The following is a 15,540-nucleotide window of genomic DNA, read 5'->3' as shown; positions in this document are numbered from 1 at the left end:
GACTGTTCTATTCATTACTATCCCCAGTTCCAGTGGACAGACAGTGAGCCCTCCTTCAACATGTGTTGAACAAGGGAATCAGTGAACAAATGAATGGAGATCATGATCCTAAAAAGTAACTTATTTTATTTCCAAGCCTCATATCTTTGTTTTCGTATCATCATTTCGTAAGTGGATCGTCATTAAATATTTGCCGAAGAGATGCATCAGTGATAAACAGAGAAGTTGTTGTTCAGTCGCTTAGTCGTGTCCGACCATCACCCTAAAATACTCCATTTTCAAGCCTATGTCTTTAATTGATTTCATAAAATCTTTTTGCCCCTTTTACCGTCGCAGGGGGATTGCTGACACTAGTTTGCTGGAGTCCTAAAAAATCGCATCTCGGAGTCGCACTCAGTGTCATAAAATGACTAAAAACCTTATGAGCAAACAGGGTACAAAAGTAAAAGTAAAGACGACCAACAGGATGGGCCCGCACACTAACGGCAATTCGGAACGCAGCGCGTGGGGAAGGCTGCCCGACATGAAGCTTCCTAAGCAGGGTCGGCGGAGGAGAGCAGGTGATGTAAATCACAGGCCGGCGCTCCAATTGGGGACACCCAGCCAGGCTGGGCAGCGGGCACCGCAAGTAACAACGGCCTCGCCCGGTCGGCCCGCGCGCTTCCCCACGCCCCGCGGCCCCTCGCCATCCCCCCACTGCAACACGCAGCACGTCTTGCCCGCTCACCTTCAGCCCCTGCGAGTCCATGGCTTCCCCAAGGCCAGGCCGCAGGCCTCCTGATTGTGCGCCTACCGAAGCCTAACAGCAGAGCCAGGGGCTCAAGCCCTGCCGCCCAGGCCCAAACTCGCTCGGGACGCGGCAGGAGGGGCGGGGCGGATCCGAGCCGCCATTGGCTGCCAGTGTGAGGGGGCGGGCCCTCGCGGCTGGGATTGCAGGTCAGGCGCCGGCGGGGACCTGGAGGGAGGGCTGCACATGGGGAAGGGGGCCGTACCCACCGGATGCCCCGGGAGGTGGAGAGGTCAAACGCAGAAACGACCCTAGGAGGGCAATGGGAGGGCGGTCCCCAGGATAAGGAATTAAAGAATGAAGGAAATGGAAGAGAACGGAGGGATAAGGGCAAGTCTGTTTCCCATCACTGACTACAAAGAAAGATACCATTTTCTGCATGTTTGAGTAGAGGCAGGTTCCCGCAGTGCGGCTGTTTAGAAGGCCTCAGCAGCTCAGGAAAAAAGCCTTTAACTTTCACGTGTAGTAGTTGCATTATGGCCACAAGGTGGCGCAGAAAAATCACACTTGGGCCCATCTTTGCAAGCATTGCTGGAAATCTCGCGTTTCCTGTTAGAATGCACTTTAAATTAGTCCTTAAAAAAAAAAAAAAGCTCTTTTTTACTCCCTGATAACGAGAGAAACTAATAAAGTAACCTGCTGCTGCTAAGTCGCTTCAGTCGTGTCCCACTCTCTGCGACCCCATAGACGGCAGCCCACCAGGCTCCCTCATCCCTGGGATTCTCCAGGCAAGAACACTGGAGTGGGTTGACATTTCCTTTTTTAGTTAAAAATAATATTGCCGATTTTAAACTGAAAATAGATTTAATCCCTACGCAAACATTTATGTTTGTGCCAGTTAGGCAACTGTCAGTTGCTGATAGATTTCTTAAGTTATTTAGTGAATTAAATTGAAATATAATGAAATAAGAGACTTCGTATTTCTGCTTAAAGATATTTTCAAAGTAAGATTTGAGGTTTAGGTAATCTTTGTAGAATCTTTTACACGGATTCCAAATTTCAATCCTAATTATTTTAATTTAGTTGATATAATTCAGAGTTGCCTTAATCAGATCTTAAGTTTGTTAAGCAGTCAAAAAACATTAACCTTTTTATATGCCAGGAGTTTAGGTAATGTCAATTTTGTGGGAAAGAATGACTAAGATAACAGGCTCCAATGCTAGACAGTATTTCTCACTGGTTTTCCTTAAGAGTGCATTCTCTTCAAAGAGGCACATATTATTTCATAAAGACTAGTTCTTATTTGTTTGTTTCCATCATTTATAGTCAAGCTAAATGTTTGTGCTGATGGACAGCTGGTATTACCTGCTGGTCTGATTTTCAGAGTCTGCGGATTAATCCATAGTTGGTATGCAACAGAGAATACCAGAAACAAAGGTCCTCATCAAATAATGCTGAAGCTGAAGCTCCAATACTTTGGCCACCTGATGTGAAGAACTGAGTCATTAGAAAAGACCCTGGTGCTTGGAAAGATTGAAGGCAAGAGGAGAAGGAGAAGATGGAGGGAGAGATGGTTGGATGGCATCACCGACTCAATGGACATGAGTTTGAGCAAGCTCCGGGAGATGGTCAGGGACATGGAAGCCTGGCGTGCTGCAGTCTGTGGGGTAACAGAGTCAGACGTGACTGAGCGACTGAACAACAAGGTCCTAGTCAGCATATATAATCTTAAACTGTACACTTTTAGTTTCAAGTAAAGAGTCCATCTGGAAGAAAATTTCTGAAGGTTACAGTTAAAGGAGCAGATGATCAAGGTATCTTTCTGAGATCTTTAATGTCTAAACTTGGACTGTCAGACCATTGGAAGGCTGCACACTTAGATCACTTTAATTTATAAAATTCCCTTCATTCAATTCTGTTCTAAGGTTAAAGTATTTAGCACAAATCACCATATCTGGCACTCCATGAGTGTTTTTTGGATTAAAACTACTTTGGAAATTTGCTTTGATACGCCTGGTAACTTGGTCCTTGCATAAGGTCACATGATCTTTTGTTCACATGGGCTTCCCTGGTGGCTTAGATGGTAAGGAATCTGCCTGCAAAATGGGAGACCTGGGTTCATTCCCTGAGTCGGGAAGATTCCCTGGAGAAGGGAATGGCCACCCACTCCAGTATTCTTGCCTGGAGGATCCCATGGACAGAGGAACCTGGTGGGCTACAGTCCATGGGGTCACAGAGAGTGGGACATGACTGAGTGACTAACACTTTATTCCAGGCAGATGGGACAACCATTCCTTCTGAGAATACTTTCCCTTACTTTGCTCTGAGCCCGTTCTCCATATGAAAAAAGCCTACTCTTTTTTTAGAATTCATCTCAACTCTTACTCTCTGCTGCTGCTGCTGCTAAGTTGCTTCAGTCGTGTCCGACTCTGTGTGATCCCATAGACGGCAGCCCACCAGGCTCCCTCGTCCCTGGGATTCTCCAGGCAAGAACACTGGAGTGGGTTGCCATTTCCTTATCCAATGCATAAAAGTGAAAAGTGAAAGTGAAGTCGCTCAGTTGTGTCCGACTCCTAGCGACCCCATGGACTGCAGCCCACCAGGTTCCTCCCTCCATGGGATTTTCCAGGCAAGAGTACTGAAGTGGGGTGCCATTGCCTTCTCCGTCTTACTCTCTGTGAAGCCTTTAATGATTGCCATAACTGACTGAATGTGTGAGACTGCATGGTACAGTAGCAAGAACATGGTCTCCTAGACCTGAGATGAAACCCCCTGGTGTGCTGTTATTTTTCATGACTTGGGAAGGTTAATTTCCTGAGCTTAATTTTCCATGTTTACTAAAGAAACTGAATACCTAATAATAGACAAAAAGTTCCTGACACATAATAGACATTCTATAACCATTCATAAAACACATAGTGTTCTGTAAGACTTAACACACTTTTATATATATTTTTGTATTATAGTTATGGTGCATTTTTTGTTCATGTAATCTTTTCTACTGAATGGGGAGTACCTTAAAGCCACACAGTATAGTGAAGTGGGGATCAGCCTGGTCGCTGGAGTAGGCCATGTGTGCGTGCTAAGTCGCTTCAGACGTGTGTAACTCTTTGCAACCCTATGGACTATAGCCCGCCAGACTCCTCTCTCCTTGGGATTCTCTGGACAAGAATCTTCTTTGGTACTGGAGTGGGTTGCCATGCCCTCTCCAGCGGATCTTCCCAACCCAGGGATCGAACCTGCGCCCCCTACACTGTAGGTGGATTCTTTACTACTGAGCCACCAGGGAACCCCTGCAATCAAATTTTGGTACCACCATTCCCTAGCTGTTTACTTGGACAAATTTTTTAACTTTCCTGTGCTTGTGCTGTAAAGTGAGACTAATACCTCAGAATGCTGTTAAGGTTAAATGAGTTAATATTTAATGAACACAGCAGTGTTAGGTATATAGTAGTCACTGAATAACTTTAACTTCTAATTAATTATACTCTCAACTTCTCCAAACACAGAGCACAGTATTGATTCCATAAGCATTTAGCACATCTTATAGGACTGTTAAAGCCCTTCGGTTGTGCCTCTGTTTGGCTTTCTTCTCCCCAATTCCTACATCAATACACTTGTATCTATATTATTTTATGATATATTTGAGAAATTAAAGGAAAACGCTTAAGAAAAATAGGTGGTTCTGGTGAAGACAAAAGTAAAGGTAAGTATGCAAAAAATAAAAAAGATAAACATATAACATTATTAAACTTGGGAGCTGGAAAGAACTTTAGAATCAATTATCCAATCTCTGTATTTTACAGATGAAGCCCCCAAATATGAAATAATCTACCCAAAGGCCCCCAGTTTTCTACTCCCAACCTAGCCTTCAAAGCAGTTATGAATAATAAAAAGATAATGTGTTTGTTCTTTCTTAAGGCTATTTTACTATAAAGTTGAGCAAGAAAATGTAGAGGGCAAATATGTACTATTCAAATAAACTGGCACATAGTTAGTCTCAGAGGTGACACTATGGAAAAGTTAGAAGTTAACTGAAGTCAGAACTGCTGAATCTGAGTTAAGGCTCTATTCCTTAAAGTTAATAACTTTGCAATTTTGGGCAAAGTTGTTTACTTTTCTCTGCTTTGGTTTATACCTTTGCAATGGATAATTGGGAATGGGACTATAATATTTGTTTTCTTAGTATGTAGACTAAATGAGATTATGTGAAAATGTTTCAAAAATTGAAAAGCACCTTTTGAAAGTTCATAGCACACTTACAAGAAAACTTCATAGCACAGTTACAGGAAGGCTCCTTACCTCACTATGGGGCAAGCCATCTTAGCTCTCTGAGATTAGGATCTGGTCATATGCTCTCTAGTGCTCTTTTCTTCTCCAAATAGCACAGTACACACAGTACCATTCTTTTGCATTGTTCATGAAGCATGGCAATGCAAAAAAAAGTCTGCCGATGCAAAAAACAACTCGTAACTCATCCCTTTAAATTTGTCATAACTCATCCCTTTAAAATTTTCCAATTTTATTCATTTAAGTAAATTAGGGAGATGATGTTAATGATCAGCCACTTACCTTTCATATTTCCTTTGCAAAGGTTCATCTAGTCAAGGCTATGGTTTTTCCTGTGGTCATGTATGGATATGAGAGTTGGACTGTGAAGAAGGCTGCGCGCCAAAGAATTGATGCTTTTGAACTGTGCTGTTGAAGACTCTTGAGAGTCCCTTGGACTGCAAGGAGATCCAACCAGTCCATTCTGAAGGAGATCAGCCCTGGGATTTTTTTGGAAGGAATGATGCTAAAGCTGAAGCTCCAGTACTTTGGCCACCTCATGCAAAGAGTTGACTCGTTGGAAAAGACTCTGATGCTGGGAGGGATTGGGGGCAGGAGGAGAAAGGGACGACAGAGGATGAGATGGCTGGATGGCATCACTGACTCGATGGACGTGAGTCTGAGTGAACTCTGGGAGTTGGTGTTGGACAGGGAGGCCTGGCGTGCTGCGATTCATGAGGTCGCAAAGAGTCGGACAGGATTGAGCGACTGATCTGATCTGATCTGATCTGATTATGGAGAAAGTTGAGGAAGTGATCTGAGTTTTAACAATGTGTTGCTTAATCATTCGTTCATTCATTCAGCAAATGTTAAATGAATACCAGTGACAGAGAATAATAAAGTCTAGTAAAGGTAGACAGACATTGAATAAATATTCACAAAAGGAAATGGAAAAATTATAAGCAGTGACAGCTTTAATAGCTATTTTAGTAAGTGCAATAAACAGACTAAACTGTGCAGTTACAGGGATTAATATACCAAGAATGAAGTGAAACATCACTTGTAGTCCAAGGAATCCTTCCACTCAACTCCTTCAATTAACTTCTTTTAGTAGTTAATTAACTACTAAAGAGGTAGTTAACTTCTTTTAGTAGTTAATGGTAACTTTGTTTTTCTTTTAAAATACCTGAGAAGCTCAGATAACTGATGGATAAGAAATTTGTTTCTGGCTCACCTGATGTAACAAATGTTTCTACGCAAATACCATGACAGAGATTTACCAGGGGTTATTTTTTTTTCTTGATGTTCTTGACTATATGTTGACATTTCATCTATGCAAAAGTAGGAGAGAGAAAACAGAAAAACACATTTCAGAAGAGTTTGGTATTTTGAAATAGAAACAATGAATTATTTAAATGTTTAAAACTGTGATATACTGAATATCTTGACAAGATGCCATCTGTCTTCTACTCCTTTAAAGAATCTTTTTCTGATTGATAGAATAAGAACAAAGAATAGCAATCATTCTCCCTCTGCCTGTTGTGACATTAGGTAGACAGTACATTGCTTTAGATTTTATTCCCATAGGTCCAAGCTCACTTCTGAAAAATCTTCCTCAACATCAAATTCACACTGCACATCTTCCTAGACACTCTGTTATTTCTGAATGTGAGATAACCAGACCTCTGTTCTAATTTTTATCTTAAGGTTGAGAAGAATCAGCCTTAGCTTTCTAAGAATCTGATTCTGGAGGACTTTGTTTATGGCAGTGTTTCCAAACAGTCCCAATGCTCCTTAGAGGCAAAATATGCTAAAGGTCGAGTGCTGAGTTTGCAAAAATAAAGGAGCGAATAGCAACTTTGTGCCTGCCCAGTCGACTCGGTTATGCAGGATGGTATGCTCTAGCATGATCTTCTTTGGGTACATCAAACCCAATTCTCACTCATCCTCCTCTCTCAGCTTTCCCTTTGGTCGCTCCCTGGATAAATTTCAGCATCTCTGTGTTAACAGCCACAGGATTGCCGCTGCTTCCTAGCCCGTGATTCCGACGTGCTTGCCCTAAATAACCTCTCCCTCTGCCAGCCTGACTTCTTTATCTGTGACAAATGAGGCCAGAAGTTCATTGGAGCCTCACAGTGACTAAGAGAAAGTGCCTCCATCCCAAAGACACTGCCTCCATCTCCCTGGGGAGGAGAACCCTTCCATTCAGAGGTAAGCCTGGAGGCAGAGTTTTCACTTTCCCTAACAGCTAATATATATATTTTTCTCACCTCAAAGTATCTAGATTTTCTCTCTCCTTACATCCATCTCCTGGTTTCTCAGGCTCTGGGCCCTCCTCATTAGCCCTATTGTTTGTCTGAATCAGTTGAATTAAAACAAGGGACTTCCCTGGTGGTCCAGTGGCTAAGACTCCTCACTCCCAGTGCAGGAGATGCAGGTTCAATCCGTGGTTGGGAGCTAAGATCCCACATGTCGCAACCAAGAGTTAACATGCTTAAATAAAGATCCTGAGTGCTGCAACTAAAACTCGGTGTATAGCCAAATCAATAAATAATAAATTCTGAAAAAGAATAAAATGGCTGGAGCTCCTCCCTCAAAATCCCTGCTCATAAATCCATGTATAACTGGGTGTTAATTTATGGCAGGATTTTTTTTCCACAAATTTTTGAGAATTTTCAAACATACAGAAAAGTTGAACATCACAATAAACACCCCTCTAACTCACCACCACAGAACTTTCCTGAGATGCTATATCCTACTGCTTTTTTAATTTTTCCATCTTCCTTGAATTCGTGTGGATGGTTGGACTATTAGTATTTTTGTAGCAGGGTGGAAGTAAAAGCCCTTAGAAAGGTGGCTGCTAGCTACATGAAGCTGTTTACATTTTCATGATGGTTAACTAAGATTACAAGTTAGATTCATCAATTGCACTGGCCACATTTCAAATGCTCAGTAGCCACGTGTGGCTAGTGGTTGCTGGATTGGGACAGCACAGAGGTCATTTGCATCATTTCAGGAAATTCTATTTTATGGCACTTTAAAAGCTCTTGGGTCTTCTGTAGAGGAATAAGTTTATTTAAGAAATGAGTCTGGGTTTCTTGGTGGGTAGGAGGAGCCAGAGAATTGTATCTAAGGCAAGAGAGGGAGGCAATACATGCTAATGTCAAGTGCTGAGTTTGCAAAAACTTAGCGCTTGAGTTTGTCCTTGAAACGGGGACAGAGCCCAAAAGCAATAGGGTCCCGTGATTCCTAGGGCCCCACCCCCTCTTCTGTGACAGTGTACCCAGGAGGAGGCAAAACTTCCGAAAAATGGTTGCATGGTGTGCCCAGCAGAGTTGAGTCTAAAATACTGACCCTCAGGGATCCAGTGCGGCCAACAAGTTTGCCCTTAGAAGCTATGATGGGCTTCCCACTTACTAAACACCCTATAAGCCTCAGGGATTCCGATTGAATCCTGGGAGAGAAGACTGTAATATTGAATGAGATTAAATTTTCTGGCAATCCAATGGGACTGATGCTCAGCTTTGAATTTTACTAGATTTAAAAGAAGAGGTAGAAATTTCTTGTTCCATGCCCATATAAAATTTAGTGAAGGACTTCCCTGGTAGCTCAGACAATAAAGAATCCAACACATGTATGCCTGTGGCGGATTCATTTTGATATATGGCAGAACCAATACAATATTGTAAAGTTTAAAAATAAAATAAAATTTAAAAAAAATTAGTGAAAACAGTGAAAAAATATACATATATATACATAGTTTTTAAATTGCATTCTTTGTATATCATTCATAGAATATATAAGAATTAAATACCATCAGATGGGCTAATAGTATTTAGCATACCTCCCCATTTTCATTCTCTGGCAGTCATTGTTTTTGAATAATAATAGTATGTCATGCAGCTCCCACCTTCTGAAATATGACACTGTCATACAGGCTGATTGTTAGGTTCCCTGCAAAAAAAAAAAAAAAAAAGAAAGTATTATTGGCTTTGTGGAAAGTATTATTGGTTGGTCCTAAATTTCAAGATATTGTGAAGGATGCTTTCAGTGCAGTTTGCAATATCTATTAAGGTGGTAGGTTATTCATTTATTCAATTTTTTAAAAAGTTCAATAGAGGCACTGTTCCATACCATGTAGGATGGGCATGGTTCCTCCCCTTACAGATGTTATGGTTGTAGAATTATTTGTCTTGGAAGATATGTTGATAGATGAAAAATTCAAGAGTATCCTGCGATCCTTTCAAAGAGAAGCTCCTACACAGTACCTGTTGAAATTCATTTACTGAATCCCTTGTCCCAGCACAGAGTTGTTTTCCCCAGAGAAGAAAAGGGAATTTTTCCCTAATTTTTTACAAAGGCCTATATGAGCTAATTGTTTCCCTGATGTTAGAACTTCTTTTCTTTTAGTAAATCTAAATCACATAGGTTGAAATGTAAGCTGCCTTGTTATTATTCAGCCCAGACTGCTGGTAAGTCTTTAGATACATAACAGGACCATACTTAATCAAACTCGGTAACTCAGAGATGCTACTTGGTGATGTGTCCATTTTGACTTTTGAGTATTTTATTAATTAAGTACTACAGTCAACTAATGATGAGTTCCTAAAGGCCTGAACCTTACCCAGTTACCAATCACTCAGACAGGATTTCTCAGACTTGCTGCTTATAAGACCCTCCTGGGAAGCTTGTTATAACTTTCTTCTACCTCTTTCTAACAGCACAATTCAATAGAAATTTTTAGGCCCTTTCCTGATGATTCTGATTTAATGTAAGATGAGACTTAGAACTAAATTTTTAACTATTGTCCTGGTAGGCTTTTAGATGAATTTTTTTTTTTAATGTCCTAAGATTATTGAAAGGTAAAAGAGGTTATCTAATAGACCCAAAGACTTGGAGCCCTCCACACTGAAGTTACCTTTGGTGTTTTCTGTGACTGCAAGAAATACTGCTGAATAAGACATTTCTTCACCATCCTTGATGAACGAGGAACATTAATAATGCAGATAAGAGTCAGGCCAAATGATATTGAAGAAAAAACATGGTCCAGAAGCCCTAATTCCTTTTAGAGATTAAATTTTAAATGGTAAACTCAGTAGTTCCATCATAGCACAGAACGAGGTGAATATTATGTAGTCCTTGAGCTCTAGAGAGTCAAAAGTCTATTTTTTACTCTTATACCTTGCAAACATTTCTGGATATACAAATATGTATAACTACACTCATATCTATATATATTTCTTTATAAGTAACAAAAACAGTATATGTTCTCTTATGGATGTAATTTATGTCCGTTTAAATATATATTATATAAATCCAATATTACTATAAAATACCAAGGCCAATTTTCATTTGTAACTTTTGTGATGTTTTATTCTTTTATATATCTTGCATGTAATGATATCCCTGTGAAAAAACATATAAGAGGGAAAGATCCCAGAGTGGTAAACAATGCTTTCAAAAATAGAACTACTTAGAACAGTGCTAAAAATTAGCTAATCTGCCCATTTACTAAACATCTAGAGAGCACTTTCTCTGTAAAAAGTTACTATAGAGGATACAATGGTATTTAAGGCCAAGCTCTGCCAATTGTACACTTTCTGGTGTGTGTATTCTTATGGCAGAAGCGGAGGAGAAGGATGATGAGAGGAAGAAAACATAAACCAAGGTGCCATGGCAGTTTAAGTCCATACAAATGGAACATGGAGGTGATCCTATGTCCTGTTTTGCCCAGGAGAGTCCTCACTGATGCTTGTTGCTTTAGCATAATTATTAATTGTCTCTCCCTTTGCTCTCAAAACTGTCCAGGTGTAAACATATACATCAAAATTCCACAGAAGTTCACAGGAGAGAAAATTCTCTTCCAGTAATAAGGCACAAGGAAAATGTCACTGAATCCTGAAGGATGGGTTTGATTTCAGAGGTAGAAAGACAGATGAGGAAGCAGTCAAGGGTTATGTTCCATTATTGCTTACCTGCATTCTTCCAGCAACTTCTCAAATGATGACCCTGCTTTTTGGCAATCTACAGAATACACATTTTGACCACTATTCTGTAATATTTCTGCTATCTGAACTGCCCCACCCTTCTCATTCTTCAAATCCAGGTCAGAGTTTACAGTTATAACTGTCCCTGAATCCTCCTTCCAACCCTCTCTAATCCAAGGCTGTAGAGTCACTCACCCATTCCTCTATGTATTCTGTAATTTGTACTTACTTTTGCTGAGCCTGAAGGAAGACCCCAAACAGTGACAGACTGAGAAAGCAGGTTGACTCCTGGCTAGTTTTCCTGGTGGTTGAGAGGAATAGAACATGGTCAAATCAGTTTTGGATGTATGAAGTTGACGATGAAGACATATATGCAAGTATAAAAGTCCAACAGAAAGTTAGAATTGTAACTCAAAAAAAGAGGCTGATGCTGCAGAAGAAATCTGATAGGAGAGGGGAACAATTAAAAAGTGAAGGCTAAGATCCTAAAGAAAGAAGAGACCTAGAAAAGCTTAGTTTTTATGGAAGGCAAGGGAAGATGCAATTCAATGAAGGACGTGGTGATGACCATCTTCATCAAATTCTAAAAATCTATAAAAAATATGATAAAGACTGAATAAAGATAATTGAATTTGAGTAACTGTAGACTGGTTGGAGGTAGAACCAGATTTGAGAACACTGAAGAGAATGAGAAGGTGCTTTGTAAGAAAAAGATTCAACATTGGTTTGATATTTGAATCTGTTGTGGTTTAGTTGCTAAGTCATGTCTGACGCTTGCAACCCCATGGACTGTAGCCCACCAGTCTCCTTGTCCATAAGATTTTCCAGGCAAGAATACTGAAATGGGCTGCCATGTTAGAGTCTCAATATATTTCAAACAGCTTGAAGAAGAAAGATAAAACTTGTATCTTAATGTTCTCTAACACACACCACACTGTGGCAAGTTAAACATGGGGTAGTGAATTCATGAAAGCTTAGGAAGTAAATTGAATTTCCTGTAACAGTATATTTTTAATGAAGAATTTATACTTAAAATATAATTTCCTATAAATTTATTTTAAGAACTTTCTGGTCTCCATACCATGATAAAGACTACATTCCTGGAAGACAAACAAAATACTGCAGTTAACAATTGAATGGTTCTGTGACCATCTTGCTCTTCTAATAAACATTAAATAAAGAGATAATTCATGATAACCAGAAATAGAGTATATACAGTTCTGTTGCACATGGATAATGTTCTTTCTTCCTATCTTCACCTTTTGTATTTTCCAGTCTTTTCTTCATAGTGTTATTGAGAAGGATAATGACCAGCATAGTATATGAATACTCCATGTGCTTATGTCAATAAGAATATTCACAGCCACATTTTCTCATCAATATCATTGGGACCTATATTTCATTTAATTTTAACCAAGAGTGAAAGTGTTGAGTATAGCACCCTGAATTTAAAAGATATTTTTTAAAAAGGAATGAGATATGAACAATGAGAAAAAAATGCATCAGGGTTGAGAAAAGTTATTTTTCAAGATTAGAAAGACAGTTTTGAAAGTGCAAAGTTGGACAGAAAGAAGCAATCAAAAGGAGAGAATAAAGACACAAGAGAGGGTAATAACTCAACACTGAGTACTCAGTTGACATTGCAGATTATCTATTACTGATGTCAAGAATTTCTTGGTGATGCAGTTTCCCCAACAATACTCGATTGTCAAGAATATTTTTCTCCTCTAGTGCCTTTGCTGCCACACTGACTGAATCAGTGTTAATTGACAATTTAGGAGAATATTCCTATGTTCCAGGAAGGACAGTACTAGAAGTGCTATTGTACATGATTAAAGCAATAATATTTTAATTATGAACATTTCAATACATTCATAGTTGACTAAGAAGCATTCATCTTATTACATAATAGTATGAAATTTAGTCCATGTATGGTAGAATAAATAACTATAGGACAAATTTGCAGACTTTAATATAGTTTGTATAGTTCTAGCATCCAAACTTTTTGTTATACACTTGTGAACATACAAGCTTATGAGGTTGAGTACTGATTGTCTATCCCACTGGTTCCTAGACTCTTGATTTGCTGCATCAGTAAAATACAAATGGGAGGACCAATACAGGGTTGCCAATTTGTAATTTAGCTAAATAAAATATTAAAACAACCCACTATAATTTATTCTCATCATTTCAAAAAGAGCATTTTAACATGAAATGTTTTTAGTCTTTGGAAATAAAACATTAAAAAGGCACATTTTTACAGTAAAGTTCTTTAATTTGAATATGTTTAGCTTTATAAATAGGAGAAGACGATGGCACCCCACTCCAGTACTCTTGCCTGGAAAATCCCATGGATGGAGGAGCCTGGTGGGCTGCAGTCCATGGGGTCGCTAGGAGTCGGACACGACTGAGTGATTTCACTCTCATGCATTGGAGAAGGAAATGGCAACCCACTCCAGTGTTCTTGCCTGGAGAATCCCAGGGATGGGGGAGCCTGGTGGGCTGCCGTCTCTGAGGTCGCACAGAGTTGGACACGACTGAAGCGACTTAGCAGCAGCAGCAGCAGCTTTATAAATATTTATCACATCATTCATAATTTCCATGGTTAACTGTGGCATGTGAAATACTTGTCATGTGGGTGCTGGCCTGTAGAGCTGAGTTTGGGATTATTGGTTGGTACTTAAAATATCTGGACCCCAGGGGCTCATATAGCCAATAAGACACCTTCTATTACAATACAGGCAGAATCACCAGAGTTTAGATCACAAGTTTCCAATTTAATAGATCTAGCTTCGAATACTGGAGTCTTAACCACAGATCTCTCCTAAAAATATTCTTATTTTTAGTAACATAAGGGTTACCACAAAGGATAAGGAATGTAATCATTTGTCTCTTCAAAAACACAACTTCTGGAAAACAAGAATAGTAATTAAAATGCAGTTTTCTTTGAAGTAACTAGAAATAGTTTATATAATTTTAAGAGTAGAATCATAAATTCCAGAACACAGAAAAACAGGTGATAAAGTGAACACACACACACACACACACTGCAGTAACACAAGAGCAACAAAAAAATCTTCACTTCCTTGAAGACACACACATATATCTTTATCACACACACATATACACATATAATTCATTGCCTTTTCTGTGTTAGTCTCTCAGTCATGTCCGACTCTTTGTGACCCCATGGACTGTAGCTCACCAGGCTCTTCTGTCTGTGGAATTTTCCAGGAAAGAATACTGGAGTGGGTTGCCATTTCCTTCTCCAGGGGATCAACTTGAACTCGGGTCTCCCGCATTACAGGTAGAAATTTTTACCATCTGAGTCACCAGGGAAGTCCTTTAGTTGTCCTTCAATCCCACTCAAAAGTGAGTTGCAGACATCATCCCTGGTGCTGCTGCTGCTGCTAAGTCTAATTCAGAATTAGTTGCCCTGGTGTTTTAGAGCAATGATGTCATGAAGAGACAAGGTCAGGAAGCTGAAGGATAGGGAGAAGCACTGTGTGTGATCTCTCCTCTTCTCATCAAGATCACGTCCTCTTTCAGACTTCATAACTGACATTGTGCAAATCTGAAACAATGAGGCTTCTCTTTTCCCATAAATTTAGATGTTCCTTCAGCTGTCACTTTTATTGTTTGGGCCACTCCAGTAACTGCTCCATGATCTCTGTGAAATCTGTGCTCGACTGTAGTTTCCCCAGTTCCTCTTTCTCCATCTGCTAATGCTGGTTAGATTAAGCCTCCAAGCTGACCCAGGGCAAATCTTTGCCTGTCGCCCACTTTCACAGGCTATTTTAATCACTGTTTCATCCAGGTGAGAGACAGATGGCACACTGAAATGAGGCAAGAGAGACGTTTTTCATGAAGGGCCATTTACAAAGATGTCAGCAAGATAAAGGGGCCACAGGTCTAAGGGAGCAAGGCAGAGAGTGATGACCAGCCCCTCAACAAAGTAGCTCTCATTGGAGGAGGGGCTGTCTGACTGGAAGTATGACCTTTGATGAAGGCAGCACTGCCAACCCAGAGCAACCTGGCAAAGATGACACTAGGTATAAACACCCAGCTTCACTGTTCTCCTGCTTTCCTGATGGTGTTTTCCTGCTGGGGTTTCCCATTGGCCAAACTGATTGCCATCTGGAGGGTAAGAGAGCCTGTTGATTCAATTTACAAATTCACCCTCACACAGAGCATGATGGAGGAGCAGGAAGAGTGGTTCTGGAGGAGCAAACAAAACACCCCATTCACACACAGCAACTTCTAATATTTTAATAGGTTTTGGGGGATTCTGTTTGTACCTTAAGTGGCCACCCAACCTTGCTTCTTGTTCTGCTAGAGCCTCCGGTTTATAATCTAATCTGCTGCTTGTATTCCCTGGTAGGCCACTCCCTCCAGTCTCATTCTTACCCCAAGTTTTCTTGCTCTCAGCCCAGGGTGGGGGTGTGTGTGTGTGTGTGTGTGTGTGTGTGTGTGTGTAACTCCCCTTCTCCCTCAATCTGTAGAATAAAACTTATCTTGTTACACAACATGGTTAACCAAAAGTAACCAGGCAAACAA

General features: G+C 40.2%; 1 protein-coding gene across 1 annotated transcript in view; it reads right to left on the bottom strand.

Annotated features, from left to right (window-relative positions):
* The window catches only part of TTC21B (tetratricopeptide repeat domain 21B), a 100,149-nt gene extending 99,268 nt beyond the window's left edge, over positions 1 to 881 (bottom strand). The window contains exon 1 of the mRNA XM_061436383.1: positions 728 to 881. Coding sequence (XP_061292367.1) covers positions 728 to 748 — 21 coding nt within the window. The 5' untranslated portion in view covers positions 749 to 881. The remainder of the gene's footprint in view (positions 1 to 727) is intronic.
* Positions 882 to 15,540: the final 14,659 nt, after the last annotated feature.

The sequence above is a fragment of the Bos javanicus genome, chromosome 2 (assembly GCF_032452875.1).
Source record: "Bos javanicus breed banteng chromosome 2, ARS-OSU_banteng_1.0, whole genome shotgun sequence".
Taxonomy (NCBI): Eukaryota; Metazoa; Chordata; class Mammalia; order Artiodactyla; family Bovidae; genus Bos; species Bos javanicus.
This window is presented reverse-complemented; position numbering and strand designations above follow the sequence as displayed.